Below are 23893 nucleotides of genomic sequence, written 5' to 3'. Positions count from 1 at the left end.
AGAACAGAAACCCTTGTTCTTTAGCACGTGAAGAACAAGTCCTCCTGCAAGGAGTTTTGAACGTAGCCGAGATCCTTAGGGTGTTGAAGTGTCTCTTTCTCTTGTGATACCAGTATACACGTATATATGAGCATACGCGCACATGCAAGATCCGTAATTGCTCCGCTCGACTGAACACGTTACCCTCCTCTCTCTGCGTTCAACTCTGTTTCTGCCACTGTTGTTTGCCAATTTGTCTGGTTTGCCTTAGTCTGTCGGTCTGTTTAGCTACGTGTGGCTGTACAAGGGATACAGTAACTATCGTTTTTTTTTCATCTACTCTTTCTTCCTTATGCTCTTCTTCCACCCTATATTTCCCCTGTTTCTATTATTTACAACTCATGTGAGACCTAGGCGATAAGAAATTACAATAAGCGCCTTTGCTCTATAATCTGTAACGTGTTTAAATCCACGTACTAATCTTTGATTTTTAAAACACGTTATCAGTTTTTGATTTAAATTTAATATGCGACATTGATGCTGTTATTAAAAAGTGTCGGCAATAAGAAAATTTAAGGTTAGTCCAGGCAACAATTTTGTTAACTGCTCTGTATTAGTAAAATGAAATATATATATAATTCAACTTTTTTTTACGATGCGCGTTATCTACTCATTACATTTCTATTTGACCGAGGTATTCAATGACACCTCATGGATGTTTTTAAGAAAAATCACACATTCAAGTAAAAGTATTACCGTCTTAGTTTATGACAACAATATGCTTCCTTTGTTGTATTATTTTAACGTTTATTTTTTAATTCTTCCTTTTTTTCATGCTCACAATCAACCTTAAGCTTAGATATGGCTATATTAATGCCGCATATTGTATTCAGCACTACGGTAGTAACTCGCGAAAAAGTATCGATGAGATAAAACACGTTGGGTTTGCAAGATGATCAATTCCCACTCGTAAAAAATCTCATAATCAACGAAAATTTTTCTCCGAAGTGAGATTTGAATCTTGGACATCGAAATCTAAAAGCAGGCATCTAGTGGTATTGTTTTTGTTTTAATGTTTAATTAAATTTTTTAACCCTTGATGAGTACAGGCATAAATAAAAAACATGACACTAATGTAACGGATGTAAAATTCCGGATAAATCGTTTGAAAAAGGGACAGACAGAGGGGCTCTGTAACACTACAGAAAAAGAATAGAAAATTTCAAATCAAAGATATTTTGGACAAAATATGTACATACAGCTCGATGGGGAAATAAAGTTTATCGGAAAACTGAGGATCGAGAGCAGATGAGAGGCGAGAAGATAAGCGAGATTACACACGGGAACACACGGGGGGGTGGTCAGAGGAGGGGTGTGTCCCTTTTTTGAGTCTCTCTTGGTGGAATTCATGCCGTGCAGCGCAAACGCTGATGGAGATGCAGAGAGATGTAGCAAAAGAGAGATAGAGGTACACATATACACAGGGAAAAGCTACGCCGAGGGCAGCAAGGTCGTTAGCGCCGTCGCAAGCGGTGCATAACAATGAGCTGCAAAGCTCTTGGGAACTGGTGGTGGAGGGAGAAAAATATAGCATTGGATAAAGAGAGGAATACACATGAGGGGCAAAGACAGAGTGCCGCCAGATAGCTAAATCCTATACACCTATACTGATACGGACGAAAGTTCGCACACAAATGCTTGTACGCTAGGGTGCGTGGATGGGTGGAAAGGTGTACGGAAATTCGACATAGGATCGCTGCGGAGCCTTCTTACGGTGGAAAAGAGAGCAAGAGAAAGCCGAAACGGGGGAAGAAGTTGGAACAGACTGACTCATGACGCCCCTTGATAATGGAACTCGTTACGACTCCTTCCCCAGATTCGATTCGTGACGTGAATTCCACGGCTCGTTGACGACGACGATGACGACGACGACGACGACGATAGATTGGATTTCGGGTTTTTTTCATGCCGAGACTTCTACTGCTGCATGTGTGTACTTTTGTACGGTTATAGTATTCTACGGATTTTGGCTCTTCTTTTTCTACAAGCACGTCTACTTTTAGGTACGTATTACGTCCGACCGCAGCAACTTGGAGAGCTCTGTATTTTGCTCTTGCAGTGAAGGCAAACTCGAGACTCGGTGCTTTCTCTTTAATTACGTCTTTATACGATAACATCGGATGAGCATCGATGACGATGCTTGAAGCTCTCTAGGTAGACCATGTGCTTTTTGAAGTATCAACTTGACTTCATTATTCATTGGATTCGTGAAATACCTTGGTCGATTGTTTGTTGAATTATGTTTTGTTCACGAAGGATTGGGATTTAAAATACTGAACGAAAGTTGCCTTGGGAAAGTTATTTGTACATCAATCTTTGTGCAACATGTGTATACATCAAGTCCAGTCAATGTAACAATTAAAACAATATCTGGTTATCATGACAATGTATGTCAAATAATCAACGATATGACCATACGTGTTGTTTAGTAAATTTCATAGAAATAACTGTGCCCAATAAAATACAATATATATAAATAAAAGCAGTAAGTGTGCTCAGCATACTGTCATGGTTATTAATCATAGAAATTCTCACTTTACTCTAGAAAATAGTCACCCTTCTAAGCGCATGAGGATTACGTAAGTGCACACGTGCGTTGAGGTCAAGTACATCCCCTTGAATGTTCACGGGGAGACACGCGGCCGACAGTAAAATAGCAACAGCAGCATTGTGGCAGTCGGCACAGGTATACCAAGAGCAGAACGTATTTTTTTTTTTCCTCGAGTATCTCTCATTGGCGCACGAGGCTCTCTCTCCTCACCCCCGTGTATATGCACATGTCCATTTCTGTCACAATGACGAGACAACTCCGCATCGTAGCACCCCTCGCTTGGCACGCTAGCCGGTAGTTTGTGATAATAATCAATCGGACGTGTCCACCATTCGAGCTTACTGAATTCGAAATGATTAGCTCTCCTCTTCAACGACCGACCGACACAATGACCCCACACGCACGTACACGCGTGCCAGCGCTATTATAGCGTTGCCCGCCCGTCTTCGTCCGTCGTTACGTATCGTACGATTCGCGTTACCATCATGTATGCACACACTGCCAGACTCGCAATAATGTAGCGTCGAGTGGGCCATGTTACCTTTTTTTTTTTTTTTTTTTTTTTTTGCTGTATCGGCTACTGTGATCATTCAATTTGTCGGCTTGTGGCTGACTTAATGATTGTCTTTTCACTCGGTCTTACCATTACTCGCACGTGTCAAACCACAAGAGCGTGAATACATTTTTTCGTCTGTTGGACATTCGGAGATTTTAATTTACGATAGGACTGAGAGGTACTCTTGTTTTGGAGAGGTTATTGCATTGTTGAGTACGAGTGATTGTTATTGCTAGACGATACTCTGTTTTATGAGCTAGAACGATTATTTTTTTAGTGTTTTGTTAATTTGACGATTATTACAATAGATTGATGTGAATGTCACTTCAATACATCTTTTGTTAACGAATTAATCTCTAATGAAACTTTTTTTTTTTTCAGTTGTTTGAACGGTACGATTTTTTCCATCAAGTGTTAATTTGATCGTTGAATTACTTGAAAAACTCGATGGCTTTCTCTTTCTTTTCACAATTTCATTCTTTTTTTATAGGTACAGCCATTCACTACAATGCACAATATGCATTTGAGCGATTATGGAAAACAAGTTACAGCGTTACCATCGATTAAGGATCTCAAGGTACAACCAACATGACTAGTTTGTGTTAAAGATATCTGAATATGAGTAAAACATGTGGAAACGAAATTCCGAAGCTTGGTACAAAAAGATGAGGGTAAATGCCACCAGGTCGAGGCAAGATCGAGACCAAGATACTAAGTACGTACACCCACATACAGTAGATGATATTGTATATTTAAAGTAACCAATGCGAGAGAACATCTCCAATATTGCACTGTAAGGTTGGTACAACCTTACGTTTCTTCGTCTATCTCACGGGCACGTTTGGCTGCCTACCCCCTTAGAACCCAATCCAACTACACCCAAACTCTTTCTCTCTCCCGAGAGAGAGAGAGAGAGACCACTGCCTCCCTCCCTCATCGATGCAAAACAAGCGCGTAGGGTCGTAGCAATTAAGAGATAACAAGGTTTTGCCCCAAACCCCTCCTCCTCCTCCTCCTTCACGGCGCCCCTCCAATTAGTAACACCCAGGCAGGCCTGTATCCATCTCTGTGTGCTCTGTAGCTCTACAGCCACCACCGCCGCAGCCCTGTCACAACCAGAAATGCTTCCTGCCGGGCAAACACGAGAGCGCGCCTTTTCTGCCTCTGCTTCGAAGCGCCTCTCTTTTCTCGCTGCGCTTACCTTTTCCTTTTAATCCTGCCCCTCCGGCTCCCCTTTGTATCCCACCCCGCTTTCTTTCTTTCTCCCCTCAGCACGGCAATGCCACTTTTTTCGCGATTCTCTTTGCAAGCTCGAGCTTTTTGTCGGTCTACACCCTCAGTTTTTGCCGATGCTTCAGCACGTCCCCACAAACTGGATACTATATAGTTTCATTGATTTTTCTTTTCCTCCCTCCTTTTTTTTCAAAGCTAGCTAAAATTTTTTCATTCGTGCTTGCGCTATTTTCTCTTCCCTCCCCAACCGAGTGCTTGGTCCACGTTTCCGAGTGATTACTTCCGCGGGAGTGCTGATTCAATTCGTCAGCCAACCTCGACTTTTCACTGGTATACTTCAAAACCTCGCTCACCGTCCTCGTTTCTCCTCTCGCGTTGAGTACACCTGACTATACCGATTTCACGTGAACTCTGTAGCACCTACGCGTCACATCATCAAACCCACGCAGCAGCGCGTGTGTTACATTTACAAATAAATAGCCTTGCCATGTAGTACATGTGTGGCAACAGTAAATGGTGAATAAATCGAGCAGAAACTGTGTATTACCAGCGTACAACGTGGAATATCCAGCAGAGCTTGAGCGAGACAAATTGGGGTGCATCTGCCAAATCATCCATCGCCGCCGCCTCGCGCCATCGCGGCTCCATAAATCAAACCAAAGGCCTGGTGTACAACGTTCTGCAAGGTATCCGCCCGCAGTCCCCACACGAGCCCGTAGCTCGCAACATTAACAATTACCCGCACCAAATACACCGAGCTCCGTGAATCGACGGTTTCCGCGCGATAATACAAAATCGCAGATAATAGAAGCGCTACGGCGGACGTTTTTGTTACCGCGTGTCTCTTTGCTTTGCGCAGCGTCACGGGTCGCTCGTAAATATCCGAGCCCGTGGAGCTCGAGGGCGGAAACTCCCCCCACCCCTCTATATATATATATATATATATATATATATATATATATATATATATATATATATCAACTAGCTATTAGGGTAGAGACGCACACACACAGCCGGCGCGCGGGTAAAACCGAGCACACCTATGCGAACTTGGGCGCGAGAGCGGAGGGCCCCGATAGCGGCTAATTTATTTACGAATCGTAGCGAAAAGCCCGCGGGCCTCCGGTCCGGCGGGCGGTGCGCGGTGAGTCACGTGCCATCTGCCGCTCTATTATGACACGAGTAATCTACCATTCTCCCCCCCACTGGCCGTGTTCATTACGCCCGCACACACACACACACACACGCCACCTAGCTCGCAAGCTCGGGTATATAATAACGCACACTTTATCATTCGAGCTCTGGCTATACCCTCGCCCAGCCGCCGAAATGCGGTTAGTGCAGTCGCGCCGCGTTTCTCTCTTTCTCCCCTCGAGGCTTATTTTTCTGACCCCACGCGCGCTCGCTGCGTACATATACCTTGGAGCCCTCCTCTCCGATCGGCCCCATAAATACACCCAGAAGACGAATGTGCGGAAGGCCTTTGCGCGCGTGCGGATTTCCGCGGTGGCTTTTGTGTACTCGCAACTCCCGCGTTGGCGATTTCACGAGCTCGCCCGTAATAATTGCCCAGGGTAATTGAAAACCAGAGCCCTGATTGCACGCGCGCGTGGGTGCGCGCCGATGGATGGGGGCTTTTTAGTTATGTATACCGGTACTCGGGAGTGGAATTCAGCTGTTGTGTTACAAAGTCGTCGCTGGCTCTTTCTTCGACGGTGTCGCAGCGACAATTGGCGCGGTCTCTGTGCGGAGTCGACACAAGTGGCTATTATCATTCAGTGGAGTTCCTTTGGTGTGTTTCGGACGAGGGTTGATTTATGAGCTTACAGTGATTATTACAAACCATTTGGTAAAAGGTATAGCTGATTTGGATTGCAATTGAAGAATCATTTTTTTTTTTTTTTTCTTGAATTTTACATAAGCTACGCTGCTATTGAATGCATTAGTTAAATTAGTTCAAAAGGATCAGAGATTTCTTTCCTATTAGGTCATTCACAGGATAATGTGAACAGTGAAGTGTTGGCTCACAAACAGAATCAAAATTTTCATGATGATGGTGTTAAATCATTCACGAATCAAAGATTAAATGATAATTCTTAGATCAAGTCAATAGATGAAAGGACTTTGTTCCCTTTAAGTGAATAAAATAGCAATGCTGCCCCTAAAAAATTAGAAATGTTGAAAGAAACATTTTCAATTGACTTTATTTCAATCCAAATTCAAATCAAGTGAGTAACTGGTTTTTTTTAACGCAATCGACCATCTTTTATGAATACATCAATGTTTCCCAGGGAACAGCTGAGCTACAATGCGCTTGCCGATGAATTAAGGGAGACTCTCGACTCTAGAAAAAGTGGAATCACGATAACGTTTGAAGGTGCACACACGACTGGCAAAATTATAAACAGACGAGCGACATGCATATCGAGATGAGTCGGGGGAGTTGAGTCGAGACGAGAGGAAGGTACAAGTACGCGCGCTTCGGTCAAGTTTGCTCTTAATCACGAAATGGACTGGGGGAAATCGGAAACAGCTCAAGTCCCATCCCTTTTGCTTCAGGCTCGGGGGGGGGGAGGAAGGTTGTGCTAGCTCAGTTAGCGACACTCTCGCTTTGAAGTCCGACTCGACGAGGCGCAACCCTCTTCCTGTCCCACGCGCTTCGCTTGCTTTCGAAAATCGCAGCTTATTAGCCGGAGTGTGCGGCGTTTTATGCGCGCCCAAACTTTAGGCGTTTTTGCTCCGTAATTACTAGTCCATGAGGTACGATTCGATGTTCAGTATTTTCGGTGTACTTTCGAGATCCCCATTTGGTGATGAGTTTATACTTATTTTAAGTGCTTGTTTGCTTGGATTTCACGGCTGGGCTTGACTGGCTTTTTTTCGCGCAGAATAAAAATGGTAACGGTCAAAAAAGTTATTGTTTGATACATTTTTAAGTTATGGAAGATAGAGCCAAGTGCATGATGAAATCGTTAAGGAAACAATGTCGAAACTTAAATACAGACATTTAAATATGGTCTCACGTGGACGATTTTTTCAGCCTTATTTTTAAGTACATCTTTTCTATTAATCATTTTTACAAATAGACGATGAAACTAGAGTTTATTTTTCCATATATACTGTTCCTACCTCGTCTCGGAAACTTAAAGTAATAAAAATTCGTAGAAGATTGACAATACATACATGTATTTTTTTTTAAACTTCATTATTCCATAACCATGTTACATTGACATAAGGAGTTGAAAACACAGATTAACTGTTCATTAACATCTTATATCATACTGGGTTATTAACATTTTCTATCTTTATCGCTTGGTAGATTAACAAATCACTCCTGGAATATGTTGAAAAATTCTGCTTTCTGGTAGACTAATTATTCATTCGAAGTTAACTTTGTTGGTACTCAACTTTTAACAAATACGAGTCTTCATAGCATTTAGTGTAACAGTGGGATTCTCTACTGTACCGACAGACTAACTTTAAGCTGTTTTGATTAATCAAGCGTTATATGTTTAACAATTCCATAACTTGTTAAAAAAATGAATTGACGATAGAAACATTGTAAATCATCAAAGATTAGGAATAATAAATTCTATACTAAATTGAAACGTTATTTCCTTTCAACAAATAAATATTAAAAATTAAAAAGTGTATCATAGTAATACTAGAAATAATAAGCATATTTCTTACACTTGCATTAATTTTCATATGAGAATGACCATGGATACAAAAAAAGTTTAGTATAAAAACGTGTGTAGTATGCAATATTTTATGTACTGCACAATATTTAGTGTATGAATTCGTTTTTGCTAGAGAAGAATTCATTGTTTAAATCGAACCGTTACTAACGATTTATTCTGAGGCACCAATTTTTAACTCTTATTAACGAATACACTGAAATCCCTAAAAAAAAAATTTTGATTACCACAGTTATCTAAATATTTTACTAATAATTTCATGGTTTTTCCACGTACTTATCTCATTTCACGTACATTTTTCATCCAGTATTTGTTTAATGATAATTATTAGTATTTAAATAAATTAAAAATCGATTTAAGCTACTTATAAAGATAACTAAGTATAGTAATTTTGTATTTTCGTTAAAGCTAAAGATGTTTGTATTGTAGGTGGAGGAAATTTCTTAATTTTTTTTAGAAAATACTCGAAATTATAATAGGAATCAAATCAAGTAATAATAAAAAAAAATTCTACCTTTTGAGACATAAAATTTGAATACCAACGACAACATCTATAGATTGTTTTTATTTATTTATATTGATAACAAAATGAGTTTTCTTAATAATTAGTTTTATTAAAAATAATACGTAATATCTCAGTGACTCTTCAACTGATTCCAATCATGATGAACCCCAAATTTCATTATCTCATCCTTATTGCAGCTCAAAGAAAAAATTTTAATTGTATATGCTTTATTTAACTTGTTACTCTGATTTTCTGGCTATCAACAGACAGTTTTCTTTTTTATTTTATTTTATTTTTTTTTTTTTTTTTAAGTTTTATTTTATTTAAGTTTTTTTTAATTATTTGGGCCACAACTTTAAGCTAATTTCTACAACGATTGAACTCTATTAGCCGTAAAAATAACTTTACCGCTATGAATTATTCCGATATGTCATTCAGTTTATTTTTTATTTACTAAACACTAACATTTAGCGTTAAAATCTGCCATGTATTAACATTCTGTTGACAGATTTTGAAAATCTAATGCTTTCAAATTTTGTATTCTTATATTTATAGTGGCTTTAAAAAATTACTGCTGCATGCAGCATTAAAGTTGTTACTACGATTTTATGATATTAAAAAAAAAATTTGTTTTCTTACTTTTTAGGCACAAAAACTGTACTTCGATTTTAAAAATCATTTTAAGTACTGAGTAGATCATAAAAATTTGTAAGTGCCAGAGTTAAATTTTCTTTTTCATTATAATTTTGTATTAAATAGTATGAAAATAGCTATATTTCTTATTTTAAATTATTCTAATGGGCAATTGATTTTTTCTTTTGTTAACGAATCAACACGATAAAAAAAAATTTTATTCTAGAAACCTGCTTAGTTATCGTAAGTATAAGTTGATTGTAACATTCTAATAAATGATATGTTACTCTGATAAATACTTGAATAAGAAGTTTTTTAATTTTTATAATACACCATTGACTGTTTTTAATTTACAAAACTTAGTATATATGCAGAATACAAGAAAATACATCTAACAATTTATAACAAATATTTTAATTAATTTTTTTTTTTTTTAATAAAATGTATAGTTGCAAATGTGGCTTATTCATTTTAATTATTACTTCAAATAATTACATAGCCTCTAACTAAAAACTTTGGTTCGCACATATCGATGCAAAGCAAGTTAACCATGGTTAAGTACGCGTATTTAAGAAAAAATGTGCATCATACTTAACCTAAAATAAGGGTTATTACTATTAGTGATACAACTCACATGTTACATTTTTTTTTTCATACCAAAAAAAATAAAATTCAATAATAAATTAAAATTTTTTTTGTAAAGTAATTTAGGTAATGGTTGTAACATAATAACGATTCACAAACTGTTTCTTTCGATGACGTTTAAGTTTAATTTGAATTATAATCATGTAATTATCTTTAGCTAGCCACAACTCGAATAAAAGACTTCATTTGAAATCGTTCTCATTTTTTTCAAGATATTGCTGCCTTAAAATAAAAATGTAGTTTTTTTAATCTTATTACGGGTTTTAAAACGATTTTTGCCGTAGAGGGTCATCAGTTATCAAACTCCAATTCAAAATTTCACCAATAAAACTTATCTATCTAAACTTACTAAATCACACATTTTCTCTTATTCTCTAAAGTTAGATCAGTCGAATTAGTCAATATTAACTAATTATAAGTGAAAAGTCGTTTACTTATTGTGATAAGTAAATGACATTTTACTGATTCGCAGTAAAATTTGACTGATTCAACTTATAGAAAGAATAATCCTGTGTTTACAGAAAGATTTGTGCTAATTTATTAGCAGTAGTTATTTTTTTCTTTTTTTAGTTACATAAACATGAAAAAAAAAAAAAATGTATAAATGGTTAAAAATGCCTGAGTCATCAATATTATTGTGGCTATATAAGAAAACGTTCAAATGTGAATTGTCCAGGAACCTGATTTTTTGGCCAATTTTACTCCCCTATTTTGCCCAGAATTATGGATGAAGAAACATTGTACTTATACTTCTTTTTTCATTCCATATTGACGCAAAGTGCTTACGTATGAAACAGTTTGAGTGAATTTTTAATAAGAATATAAACACCACATTTGTCTATAATGTCTCAGATGGCATAATAGATTTACGAACAGAGGCAGTTATTTTTTCTGTTATGCTGAAATGTCGGAAATATATTCAGTTTCTATAAAACAGCTATAAGTGGACGTAAACGATAGAATCATAGAATGTTCATGTCAAGAGAATATTATGAGTATTTTATTTATTCGTTGAAAAAACGTATGTAAGTGAGTTGTTTGCTCATTTTATTATTAATATGATGGAACATTATATTTTGTGCAGGCAAAAGTAGACAGAAATAGTTCTAAGTTGTTTACGAATCACCAATTGGTTTTCTATAACAGTAATGTGAATCGAATATATTAAAACAGTAACTTGATAGTATTTTTTTGTCTGCATATTATACTCTTTTTATTTGAAATTATGTATCGATTCAAAACGAATAGTTGATGAACAACGGTTTATGAATAAAAATTTTTATTTTACATAAAAAAAAAAAAAAAATACTCCATCCCTGTAACGGTTTACAGCATCATAATATTTAAATATAAAAAAAATGTATGTAGAGACATAAATTAAACTCTATACTATCATTATGAACATTGTCATTCAAAATTTTCTGCTACTCCAAACCAAATTGTACATTCGACTCGTGAAATGGAAACTCGCAATGGCGCACTACTTATTTTAACTATAAACTGATGAATTATCCAACCGTAGACAAATCATGAAGGTAGACAAAAGGATGCACGATCCGATCAAAAATTTGGCCCGCACCACGATGCGGACGCGGCAATTAAAAATCAATAATTCATCGAGCCACGCGCTTGGTTATCCGATACGTAGGAATAATATTACGCAACGCTCTGAAAGAAAGACGAGCTAGCCAAGGGGGAGACCGTACCGCGTGCACGCACACATAAATACTTATAGAGAATGAATAAATCAATTAGGGATAAACGAGCAGCTGGCTGTAAGTAGAGCTTGCAAGACTCGCAGGGGAGAGAAAATGAAAAGAAAAGCAAAGAAAAAGAAAAAGCCTGTGGTAATAGCGTAATTGGAGTTGCAGTGGTGTGCGAGGGAAAGGGAGTTGTTGGTATAGGACACGACTACGACTACAACTGTACCTATGCACCATGCATGGATCTTGCTCGGTGTGTAACTGTTTACACACGATGGAAAAATACGCGCGTACCCACCCAACGCATGGGTGCGTATAAATATATAAAAATACGGTACAAGCTTGCTGATGGACACTTACCGTGGTAGGGCTGGGCGACGCGTCCCTCGAGAGCCCGCCAATGCTGGACAATAAGCGTCGCGAGGTCCCAAGCACAGAGTCCCGCCATCCCTCTGCAAAACAAACAAATGCCACGCGATTACTCCAACGTCTCCTTCATCTTTGCTCTTCTACCGCTGCTTCCTTCTACTTGCTTGTATTCGCCTTCTCATTCCTTTTCCTTCTCAATGTAAATACACCCCAATAAATAAAAGATATGTCCCGGATAATGGCCCTCCCCCTTCAACTGCTCCTGTCGATGGTACATAACACCACCGCCACCACCAATTCATGAATTTGATCCGTAAACCAACATATTGCGATCCTTATCATCGAATGTCGGGGAATAATAGTCTCACTCCCTTTTTCCGTTCTCCCACATTCCGAGGGCAGAGGTTTTGACTAGGTAGCAATCCTGTCTTTAGCCATTATCATTTTATTCGGGTGGTATTGTATATTGGCTTTTGGAACAATTTTATTTATGGCGTACTTGGTAAAACCAAAATGGTTTTTTCATTAAAATATATAGTAAATTTTAAAAAAAGTGTTGATTTATATAAAAAACGATGTAATTAAAGGAACAGTTGTAAATTTTTTAATCAGAGGGCGAACGGAGACTCATTTTCTCGGGTGCTAAGAGAGGATTAAAATTTTCAACCACCCTCGTGCGCCATCCAACAGCCGGCGCGTGAGATTTTTACGATTTTTAATCGGCTTAATGATGGCCAACTTTACGATTGCGAATCAAAAAAGGGGTTCAATCGCATGCGCGAGGAGGGTTGCGAACCCGCTCCGAGCCGGGGGAAACTTTTGCGAACGGAAGCCGTGGCTACCGCAAACGACTCTGTCTGCCTGGTCTTTGATATTTCCCGTACTTACATTATGGGGATAACTACTCGAATTGCTTCTGAGGTCGCGTTTTTCTTAAGTGTGATTGCTTGTCCCTCGAGTGTGCATATTGCGCACAAAGATAATACGCGTGCTACAACAACTTACTGCCATGTTTATCTACTGTTGGTTGATGTCAGCTATGAACAACTTTTCGCGTGAGGAAATAGAGAAAATAAGTCTAATTGCACTCCAATTTAAAACAATACTCGTCAAAAGTAACATTAGTACAATAAAATACAATGACTAACGTTTACTCATTCATTTATTCACGCTTATTCTTCCTGAGAAACAACTAATGGAAAATTTATTAGTTTTTCGCACTAAAGTGGTCAGTAGAACAGTTACTCAAGCTTACACTTTTCTATAAATTAATATTCGAAAATTGAAATTCGTATAGTACCATATGTTTGTAGGATTTTCCCGTGAAATTTACTTTTTCACTTTAGTACTTATGAATGGGGTCAAATTTATCTGCTTTAAAAAAATGCCTAATTTTTATTTATTTACTTTTTCAGAGGGTGCACCACTATCCTTCACCGCCTTTAACTCCTTTCTAATCCTTATTTACGCTACGAGCAGACGATTAAGTAGTGCTTTCAATATTTATATAGCTATGTTCTGTTTCAAACTTTACATGGATGATTTCTGTGGTAAAATTTTATTTATTTTTCCACGGCAACCACGAGCGAAACCTAAGCGCTCTACTTCAATAGCTATAAAATAAAAATTCACTAAGTATTAACAAAATATTGATAAAGATCGTTGACTCTTTCTATTAAATAAAAATTCCTTTCAGATTTACAAGTATAGAATTTCAAGCGTGCTCATACTTTTTTTTGTAAATATTATGTATATTTAGATGCAAACTTCTCAATGAATGTATGCATGTATTTGACATTCGTAAAATAATTAAAAAGTTGTAGTAGTCACTGCTAATAGTCTTACAACACCAAAATTTTTTAAAAAAGTAGTAATTAAATTTCGAAAAAGAAACAGTTCATATTTTTTTGAAAAGAACCCCTCTGTCTTTTATGCATCTTCGTATAACATACATACGTGTTAAAGAATAACTATTTACAACACAAATGGAATGGTAATTACGTTTCTATAACAACCAGACCGATTAAATGTGCCTTGCGCACTGATAAAAAAAATTTTCTAATGATACATATTTTGATAAGTAATTTTTTAGTTAACAAATAGTATCGACTGACCATTGAATTTTTTTCAACCAAACAACCCGTGACTGTCATTTGAATCATAACCACGTGATCATAGCTTAAACCAATCACATAATGAATGAAAAAGCTTTATTCTAAATTATTCTTCGTTTTAAAATAAGAAAAATTGTACCGTTTTCTGATAAAAATATTTCATGATTTAGTAATTTAAAAAAATACACTTCAATAATTGGTCTTTATATAATGTATGAAAAAAATCATGCAGAATGAATTTTTCGAAAAAACATTAATAAACGTGGATTCACAATTAAAATATAAATTCAATTTAATTTCTGTACGTAGGGGGAAAGGGAAATAAGAAATTACTGGAGCATTATAGTTCCATTATTAAATCATACAAGAGTATGTCGCGTAATGTAAAATAACGTTTGATGAATTTTAATGACTATTTTGTAAACAGCTTGATTAAAAAAAATAAACAAAAATATAATTATTATTACTAAATAATTATTTTATTAAAAAATTCATTTCAAACGATATTATTCATATCTGGATTCCATCACCTTCAACTCGTTTGAAAGTTCCTCTTTATTTCTGTATTTTCATAAAGCATCATTGGCTATATAGAAATGAAGATTTTTTTAAATATAAACCTACTTTATTGATACAAGGACCTTTTTAATTTGGTCATAGGCGTTCTAAATGCTAATACAAAGAATAATTTAAATTCTGTACGATGCAAATGGCAAAGAAACCAAATTTCCGGTATTCTAATTTATTTTTGGTATAATTATACTACACACTGTGTAGTTCGGTGAAAAGCCCACAATTAGCTCCAAGCCGACGCAGAGGTTGTGCCCTCTCCAGCCAAAATCAGGCAAAAATTCTTACATGTAAACAAATGGCTCAGAGCATATATACATGCGCATAGCTGCTTGTGATTGGCATGCCTATTTGGCACATTGGCAGGCTAGAAAGAGAACAACGATCCCCTCCTGCTGTTTCGTTCAGCCAATCACAAGCAGCTATGCGCATGTATATATGCTTTAAGCCGTTTGTTTACATGCAAGAATTTTTGCCTGATTTTTACTAGAGGGAGCGCAATCTCTGCATCGGCTCAGAACGAATAAGGAATGGATCAGGAGATTCAGAAATAAGTACTTAAATGCAATGTGGCAGTGGAAACATGACTGTTCTACTTGGAGTGTATAAATATTATCGTCGTCTACACGCAAGGCGCTGACACGCTGATCGCGTATGGAGCGAGTCTTACTTATGTGTACGTGTGAAATATTTTGTAACGACTCTTTTTTCTTGCACCATCCAAGCTAAGCTTGACAAATTTTCAGCTTCATGTATAAAGCACAGAAAAGTATACTGATTTTTGAATTATTCCCATTAAAGTAGCATATTATGTTACCGTCGTCGTTATTTCTCAAATTTCATTTTTTAGTCACAATCACTGACATTCTTTAATTATAGTCTAAAATAAAATTTTCAATCGTAGAACCTGAATCAAATTTAAATTTACATGTGCTGCAAGATAAATTTGATTTATTGTTTAAAAAAGCATGAGATTTTTAACAGTTTTTAAAAAATAATTTTTTTGAACCGTTTTAATGATTCTTAATGTACTAAAAAATTATTAAAAATTATTGAAAATCTTATTTATTAAAATTAGAAGTATCGACTTCATATTTTTAGGCTTTCTTAGGCTAAATACATTTTGAAGATAATTTAATAACAGAACAAAATAGGAAAATTACAAAAAAAAACTATCTACTATTAACACCATGTGATTTTAGCTGATGAGAAATCATTGTCATACAATCGTTAAAGTTCCTACGTTATACGTGAATGGCATATTAAAGTGTATGTACTGGCATTAGTCAATTTCATCAATATTTGGATTTTATAATAAGGATTTTCATTGTAAACTACGATGGATTTCAGCGAGTGTTATGTATGATTAAAAAATGAAATCTGTACAAAAAAGACAACCCTAATTTACATGCGTATCTGTTACTATGTTTAAAAACATTTTATATTTTAGGATAAAGATTGATAAACTACTTACAAATCATTTGTAACTTTGTCACAGTTCAACTATTGTTGTTACAATGATTAAAAATTTCAACAATGTCCACTTCATAAAATACTGTTAATATGCTTGCCATAAAGCAAAAATTTCATTAAATAAACTTGAGAATTTTGGCGTTGCTTGGTAAATTAAAAAAAAGTCATTAATTAAAAATTATATTTAATTTACTATCGAAATTAGGTTAATATTTTCCAGATTTCAAGATAACAATAGAATGTGATTCCAGCTCATACTTTCGTGTTCAGTAAACCGCAGAGCATCGACTAATCGTTTTCGTTTATTAACAGCTGTTGACTTAGGTTTAGGGGTTGGGGGTACCGGTAATAAAACAAAATTGATTTTCAGTCGGAGTTGTAAACTTTCTATTAACTCTCGTTCGATCTCTTGTTGACTTTGGAACTTTCATCCCGTACTCAATCGATACTCCTTTTTTGTTTATTTTATGTCGTCTCATTGTATATCTAAGAACTACTCTCTTCGTTTAACGATGGCCACGACTGGCCTCAGCATGCGTCAATTGGTGATAAACCACCAACATCCGTGATTCCTTGCCTTTCAATAAGTTGTGCACATATTATTGTAATTTTAAAGCATATCACTCAAAAAAGGTAAAAACGACTGTTAAAAATTGTAAATATTAGAAAATACCCTGCAGATATGCATTACGTGTTATTTGTTACATTATTATTCATACAAATTTTTTGGGCTCAGAACTTTTTGACAAAGTTTTAAAAAAGGCCTTAACGGCACACCAACAATAGCTTAGTATGAAAATAACCCTTTATGAAAAAATCGGTAAGTCTATAATGCACGGTATTAAAAATAGCATCCCACGAAAGAAGAGACCGAAACGCCGAGGGTATCCAACATTAGAATGGGAGCTACACCGTTCATACGTGTACGTCGTGCATTATGTACACAAAGCGAAGACGCCGAAGCAGCTCGATCGGGCGCGTAGAGGCGCGTAACGAGACTGGGCGCGCGATAACGCGAAAAGTATATACAGCTGGCGCGCGGTCTGGGCTCTATATTAATAAATCTCAATTACGCGACTTAATATAGCAGAAGAAGGGCGAGGAGGAGAAGGGGTAGGTGGTGTGTATAGATGTATGGGTACCCAGGGCTATAAACGCGTGGAGGGTAGTGGCGACGACGGCGGGCGCTGGAGGTGGAGGATGAGCTCAGGGGCGTCGGCGAGAAATGCGGCATTGTTCGCGCTACAGTGCGCCCACGTGGCCGGAGGGGTGGGCTTGGGAGTCGCGCTCGAATAGAGTCGGATGGAATATAAAAAGGAGGACGCGTAGAAGATAGAAAGAGACGGGGAATCGATAGCGGCTTTGAGCGGTGCAGCCCTGGCGCGTTTACGAGCGCGCTCTTGCGACAACAGGTTCTCTTTTTTTTTTACGCTCTTGTTCGCCTCCCCTTTAGTCCGTACTTCTCCGGGTATTGTTTCATATTTTACGTGTGTATTTATGAGCGTTACTGTTTTTCCATTCTTTTTCTCTAGTCTAATATGTATTTTTGGAACTTCTGCACCTACAACAACTCTGTTGGGTTAAAGCTTTTTTTTTTAACTTTTAGAAAAAGATAAAGTGAGGTAACACGATTATTTTACAGCCATCATCTGTTTGAGGGAATTTTCATTATTCTTTGAATAGTTTGTCATTTGGTGATTCAACTTGAAATATAAAAACAAAGCTCTCACCCTATACAGATCAATAAATTAAATGCTGATGTAAAATTTACAAGAAAACAGGAATCTTAACGAAAACAATTATCGCAACATATTTACTTTTTTGTACATTTTTAGAAATTGGAAAAAATTTGGAAAACATGTAATCACTGGATTTTCTAAGGAAATTAGATATGATATGGAAATACAACAATTGCCAAAATCATGGATGGTGATGAATTACGAGCTTTATCTGCAGTGTAAATAGCCAAAACAAATAAAGAATGTTTGTATGGCGTATCGCAGACGAAGAATTATTATTTACGAGGAGGGGAGGGTGGTTAAATACAACGCTGTAGGCGCTCGAGTATACATAGACCTACATAAACATAAATGTTTCCTTTCATCGAAGGCATTTAAAAAGTTTTTTCGGGGGGGCTGCCAATTGGATTTGGAATCGACGTACACGGTTGGCAGCCCGGGCGTTATTGTCATTGAAATTTCCGAGTTCGACGAGGCGTTGACGCCACCGCCGCCGCCGGCCTACTTAGGTATACGGTGTACGGGAGAGCGGAGGGGCTGGCTGTGCCAAGGGGACTTTACAATTTCCGCTCGTTGCGCGCGCCCGACGCTCGTGACCCTCGTAATCCCTGACTCCGAATCCTCCTCATTTAATATTTATGATTTATTTCGGCTTATTCTGACGTACAAATGAAAGTCCGACCCTACTGGCGAAATTTTCGTGCAACGATTCCGTGGGCTTGGCGACCCGGGGTGCGGATTTTATTTTACTTTTTTTTTTTTTTATAAATTGATAAGCCTTCGAAACGCCCCAGTAGTTTTAATTTTGAATTCTGAATGTTTGATACTTTACTCTAGACATGGAGGGTGCATCGTTCGCGTGTGCGAGTGTACATATATTCTTTGGTTAAAATACTGGCAACAACATTTCAAGAAATGAAGATTAATTCCTGTTTTTATGAAAGTTTTGTGATTTATTTTTTCATACTGTCACTTTCGATTAATCATATAATACCGAAATCAACTTTTTTTTAAACTAAAACTTCTTACTTTCAGCGTCTTTTCAAGGCTAATCAAAGCTTTTTCTCCATTTACTCCAGCCTGGTTACGATCTCACATGATATCCAGAAACAAATTTTCAAAAATTTATTGTAACCAGTGATCAAAAACTTACTCTTTCTTTATTAGCTTGTTAAAAAATAAATAGGCCACTTCACACTCAACCTCAAAATTAAGTCACACGATCTATCAGATTTAAAAACAAATAAACTACTAATTCACATTTGTGAACGTTATTCATGAAAGCGTACAGTGCTTTGGTCATCTACTCAATCTTTCCCATCAAAGCTCACGTCGGAGGGGTGTGGTAGAACATTGATGGAAAATGCAGCAATTTTGAGGGTAAAATTAATGACGGCGAGGTTGATTTGGTGGGAAGAAAAGGAAAAGAGAGCGAGAGAGACGAAAAATGAGCGAAGCAGCCAACAGCAATTTCAGTCTCATACATGTAGGAGCGAAGTGACTTGATTAACTGACGATGCGTCGTTACGGCGGCTTGCTTAGTCTTAATGGCCCCACAACATGTGGACATTATAGTACCAAAGGATCGATTTCTGTCCGTCTCGAAATTACGTGCTCTCCTGTTGTCTAGCTTCACGGCACAATATATCTTATGTCTTAATAAAACTTCCAGTCCTAAACCGTCTCTCTGTCTTTATTTTTGCCCACACCTTATAGCAGTGTGCAAGACTATACATGTGTATGTAAGTATATACGTTGTCTTTTATTTATTTTTTTTTTTTTTACATCTGTCACCTCAGATATGACAGTTTTGACACCATACAGTATGTTTATCCATACGGTAGTATCTTGCGTAAAGGTCCCAGTAAAATAAAAAATAGTAAAAAAACGTGTTAGATTTTTTAATAAGTTCAATTTGCATCCAGAAAAAATCTCATTTTTATTAACAAAAATTTTCGTACAAGTGAAATTTGAACCTTGATCATCAAGATCTGAAGGCAGGCATGATATCAACAGCCATCATTTAGCTATCACGTATATATATTTATGTATACACACACATCTGTATGTATGTGTATATGTACACACACATATCACTATTGTGTGCATATATATATATATATATATATATATATATATATATATATATGTATATACATATACGTTATTTTGCTCGTTTATTATAAACAATCTCCCCCTTCCTGTCAACGCAAAGGATCATTGAGGAGTCTTGCTCGCGAGCGTGATGAGAATTCTAATTCTTGAGGGAAATAAATTCGTTTTCCTAGGCGATATGAATACGCTATTAAACGTACTTTGCTTTATTTTGCGAAATGCACGCTAGCTCTAGAATTTTAACGACTTCGTATAGAAGGACCCCTTCCTTCCGTGAATAATCCACTAATGCATGAAATTTTTTGGATAATAGGAATATAGGTGTACATTTTGTTTGGATCAGTGTTTAGTTTCAACAATAGGATAACTGGTGGAGTAATATTCTACAGGATCTTCGTTGGGTCTGTCAATTGTTATGAAGAAAACATTAAACTGGTTGTACGTTTTCTTCAACTTTACCTAGTTTTTGGATTATATTGTTATACTTTTTCTTCTTTTACCTTCTGCATTAGATATATTACTCTTGTTCTCATTTCTGTACTATCTATCACAGATAGATTCCGTAGTTCAAATTAAGTGATCATATCTTATCCCTTCTATAAGGCCAGTAAGTTGACAGGCTTAGCTCAGGTGACGCTATGGAAAATTTTTTTTAAAAACATTATCTTCCTTTGTATGAATAAACTTGAAGAGCCCTAGACTAACATTGTTCACACTGGTGTCCTATTATTTTCTACATCTTTTCAGTCAATAGTTTAATTAGAAATAGCTATTAACTCAATAAGAACAGAAACTAAGCTATAAATAACCCCACAGTTTTAATTTTTATATTCGTGTGGTTATTTGTAATCAGAATTTAGTTGCATGGTCTCTCCATGGATGCGACTGCAATGCTCCGGGACAGTTCATTGACATATGAAGTTCTGTGATACATGAGTTTATTTAAATCTGACTTTTTTTGTGACCATCAATGAATCTAAATTTACGTTTTTTATATAACAAAGAAACAGTCACATATATGCACAAACAGCATATATGTATGAACAAAACAGTGTACGTGTATGAATGCAAGACATGACACGATTCAATAATAGTGCATGACTTATCGAGGGAGACAAAATAAATAAAGTCTCCGATCACAGGTATTTAGCACCTGTGGTGGAACTAAACATGACAACTGTTTTCTGAGATTTGGTTTGGGTTGGTTGATTTCTGAGACAAGTGCATACTGAAATTTTCTTCCCACAAAACGATAAGAAAGTTACTTTCGACGCAGTATGGTAAAAATGCGTTTTTGACAATACTTTATCGCTTTTAAAGGAGACATGAAGGGCATAAACATTCGGCAAGATGATAGCAGTGCCCAACGATTTCTGTGGAAAGGGAAATAAAGATCAATCTTGTTTATCAAAATAGCGTTTTAGGCTTAAAATAGTAAGTTGATTCTAATTTTTTGAATTTAAGAATATACTCATCTCTGTAGAATCACTAACTTATAAAAAATACCTTCTATGATAGAGTTTTTCAGGATAATTATGTCAATTTATGATCCGTTAAGATTTTACACCCCCTATTAATACAATAGCATATTTTAATGGCAAAAATTTTTCACCATGAAAGCATTGGGTGTTATTGGAATTGTTCTATTTTAATTAATAATGGTTGCCTTTTATGTGGTAATTTATGTAACCGGTACTTTTTACAAGACATTAGAATAGTTGAATGAAAAACATTATTCAAGAGAAAAACAAAGGGGTAGAATAACGAGAAACCAAGAGTAATTGAGCTCTTCAGGTAAACAGCACGTATTAGTCACACCCATACAAATGACACATGTGATGAGCTGACTAATCTTGCCTGGCTAGTATGGAATTAACTTCGACTTTAGAATAGAAATAAAGAGAATGTAATAATCACTACCAAATAATTCGTATTTAATGAAGCATACCAATGTCTTGTAAAACAAACTGGTTCCACAACCGGTTACCACATGTTAATAGAATTGTGATTAATTAAAATAGGTTCTCATAAGATCCAAAGCTTTCATACTGGAAAATTTGGTACTGAACTTCGGCATTGACCGTGCCATCTGAGATGTGCTCGTAGTCAATATGATTTTCTTTCATTTTTACGAGTATGTGGTTTCCTGCATGTCTGTATGTTAGACATGTATATTTCGATCGATTTTCCAACATCTGATCAGGCTAAAATCTTGGACTCATCTTCGTTACAGTAGATCTAAATAGACTGACACCACAAAATGGTCGACAGATTTTAATATTATCCCTTCGAAATAGGTATTGCATAAAGACGTATCATAACTAAAGAACAAAAAACCATGGAAAATTATTTAAAATAAAAAAGAACAAACGGTGAATCATCTTTTTCTGTATAACTCCCTCGGTATGGCTGGCGAATAAAATGGTGGATCATTTTTTTCGTACAATCACTTTGACATGAGCATTAAATAAAAGAATATACAGAATAAAACACAACAAAAATAATTATTTATATCAGCAATGCCTTCTACCACATAATTAAACACGTTCAGTTGTGTTTTTCTTCAAGCAATTTATAGTTATTGACAACAAAAATACCTTTTGTCATATCATCTAATACGATTACTCATTTTTTTATACGTAATACTTATGATATTCATTATTTATAGAAAAATCAAGTAAACGTATTGGATAATTAGACGAAAGGTCTTTTTTAAATAATAGTTACTTATTTCTTAAAGAACAAGACAAGCCTGTTAGGTTATGTGATAAATGGTAATTTTCGTAACTGGTGGCACATGTCGCCAGGGCGACCACCAGGCTCCTTGTGCTTGCTCTGGTTGGATGCACACCAGGTGCAAACCCTATTTTTCCTACTGAGGACGCACCAAACGTCCAAATGTTAAAAAAAAAATCTAAAGTAGGACACGGTAGTTTTCACACCTGGTGGCGCATGTCACCAGGGCAAGCACCAGGTCCGAGGGACTTCTTGTGCTTGCCCTAGTTGGATGCACACCAGGTATGAACCCTATTTATCCTACCAATGGCACACCTTACTCGCCAAAACACTCAAGGTAGAAGTAGATATTTTTATTGATAATAATCATTTTTTGCTTAAAGAAGCAGACACTTAAGTGTGTTGGATTATGTTGGAAAAGGCGTTATTGTTATCATTTATTATTTTTATTAATATATAAAAAAGGCTCGCAAATGTGTTAAGTTTTATGAAGAAAGGTGTTTTTTTGAATAATCATTCGACTGTTTGAAGAAACATACAACTACCTTAGCACCACATCGTAAGATTTGAGAAACAGATCCGTACACTTCTTACGCACTTCTGGCACAGGTGCGTGAAAATTGCGTAAGAAGTGCACAGGTCTCAAAACTTACGATGTGCTACTAGGGTAAGTGTGTTGGGTTATGTGGTGAAAGGTATTTTGGTTAATAATTACTTTATTATTTTATCACTCATAGATATACTAGTTCACAATAAATTGCGATTGTTTTCGTCTAAGCGTGTCTAAGAATTTTTATCCGAATGTAGCGAGTAAGCATTTTTCTTCTCTAAACGTATCAAGGTAGAATTGCTGTGGTCTAAAACCGTGTGCTGTATTTTTTTTCGTCGAAACCTAAGCTAGTTTTTTTTCTGTTCAGACACTCCAGATTGTCGATGTATTATAAGCTTTTTTAAACCTTTAGAACCATTATAAAATTGTCAAGTTTTTGTACCTCTCTCATTTTGTATACGCTTAGTAAGTATCTCTGGCGCGGAGCGCTAATGCCATCTCACGAGTAAAAATTTTAATAGCTAGGTGGTACAAGTTGATAGGGTACAGCATAACCATGAAAAACGTGTAGTTTTATTTTCAAGTTTTTCGTGATTATCAGGTACTTGATGGCACATGAGCATTCGTAACAATAAAATGAGGTATTCAATAAGTAGAAACAAGA

At 36.3% G+C, this 23893-nt stretch overlaps 1 protein-coding gene across 1 annotated transcript in view; it reads right to left on the bottom strand.

Moving 5' to 3' along the window:
• Positions 1-23893, bottom strand: part of ChAT (Choline acetyltransferase) — a 137899-nt gene that overhangs the window by 88078 nt on the left and 25928 nt on the right. The window contains exon 2 of the mRNA XM_014349666.2: positions 11924-12015. Within this exon, the coding sequence (XP_014205152.2) occupies positions 11924-12015 (92 nt within the window). The remainder of the gene's footprint in view (positions 1-11923; positions 12016-23893) is intronic.

This window comes from Copidosoma floridanum, unplaced genomic scaffold (assembly GCF_036245765.1).
Source record: "Copidosoma floridanum isolate Cflo_tuat_1 unplaced genomic scaffold, Cflo_Japanese_pri ptg000013l, whole genome shotgun sequence".
Classification (NCBI taxonomy): Eukaryota; Metazoa; Arthropoda; class Insecta; order Hymenoptera; family Encyrtidae; genus Copidosoma; species Copidosoma floridanum.
Note: the sequence above shows the minus strand (reverse complement) of the source record. Positions and strands in the feature narration are given on the sequence as shown.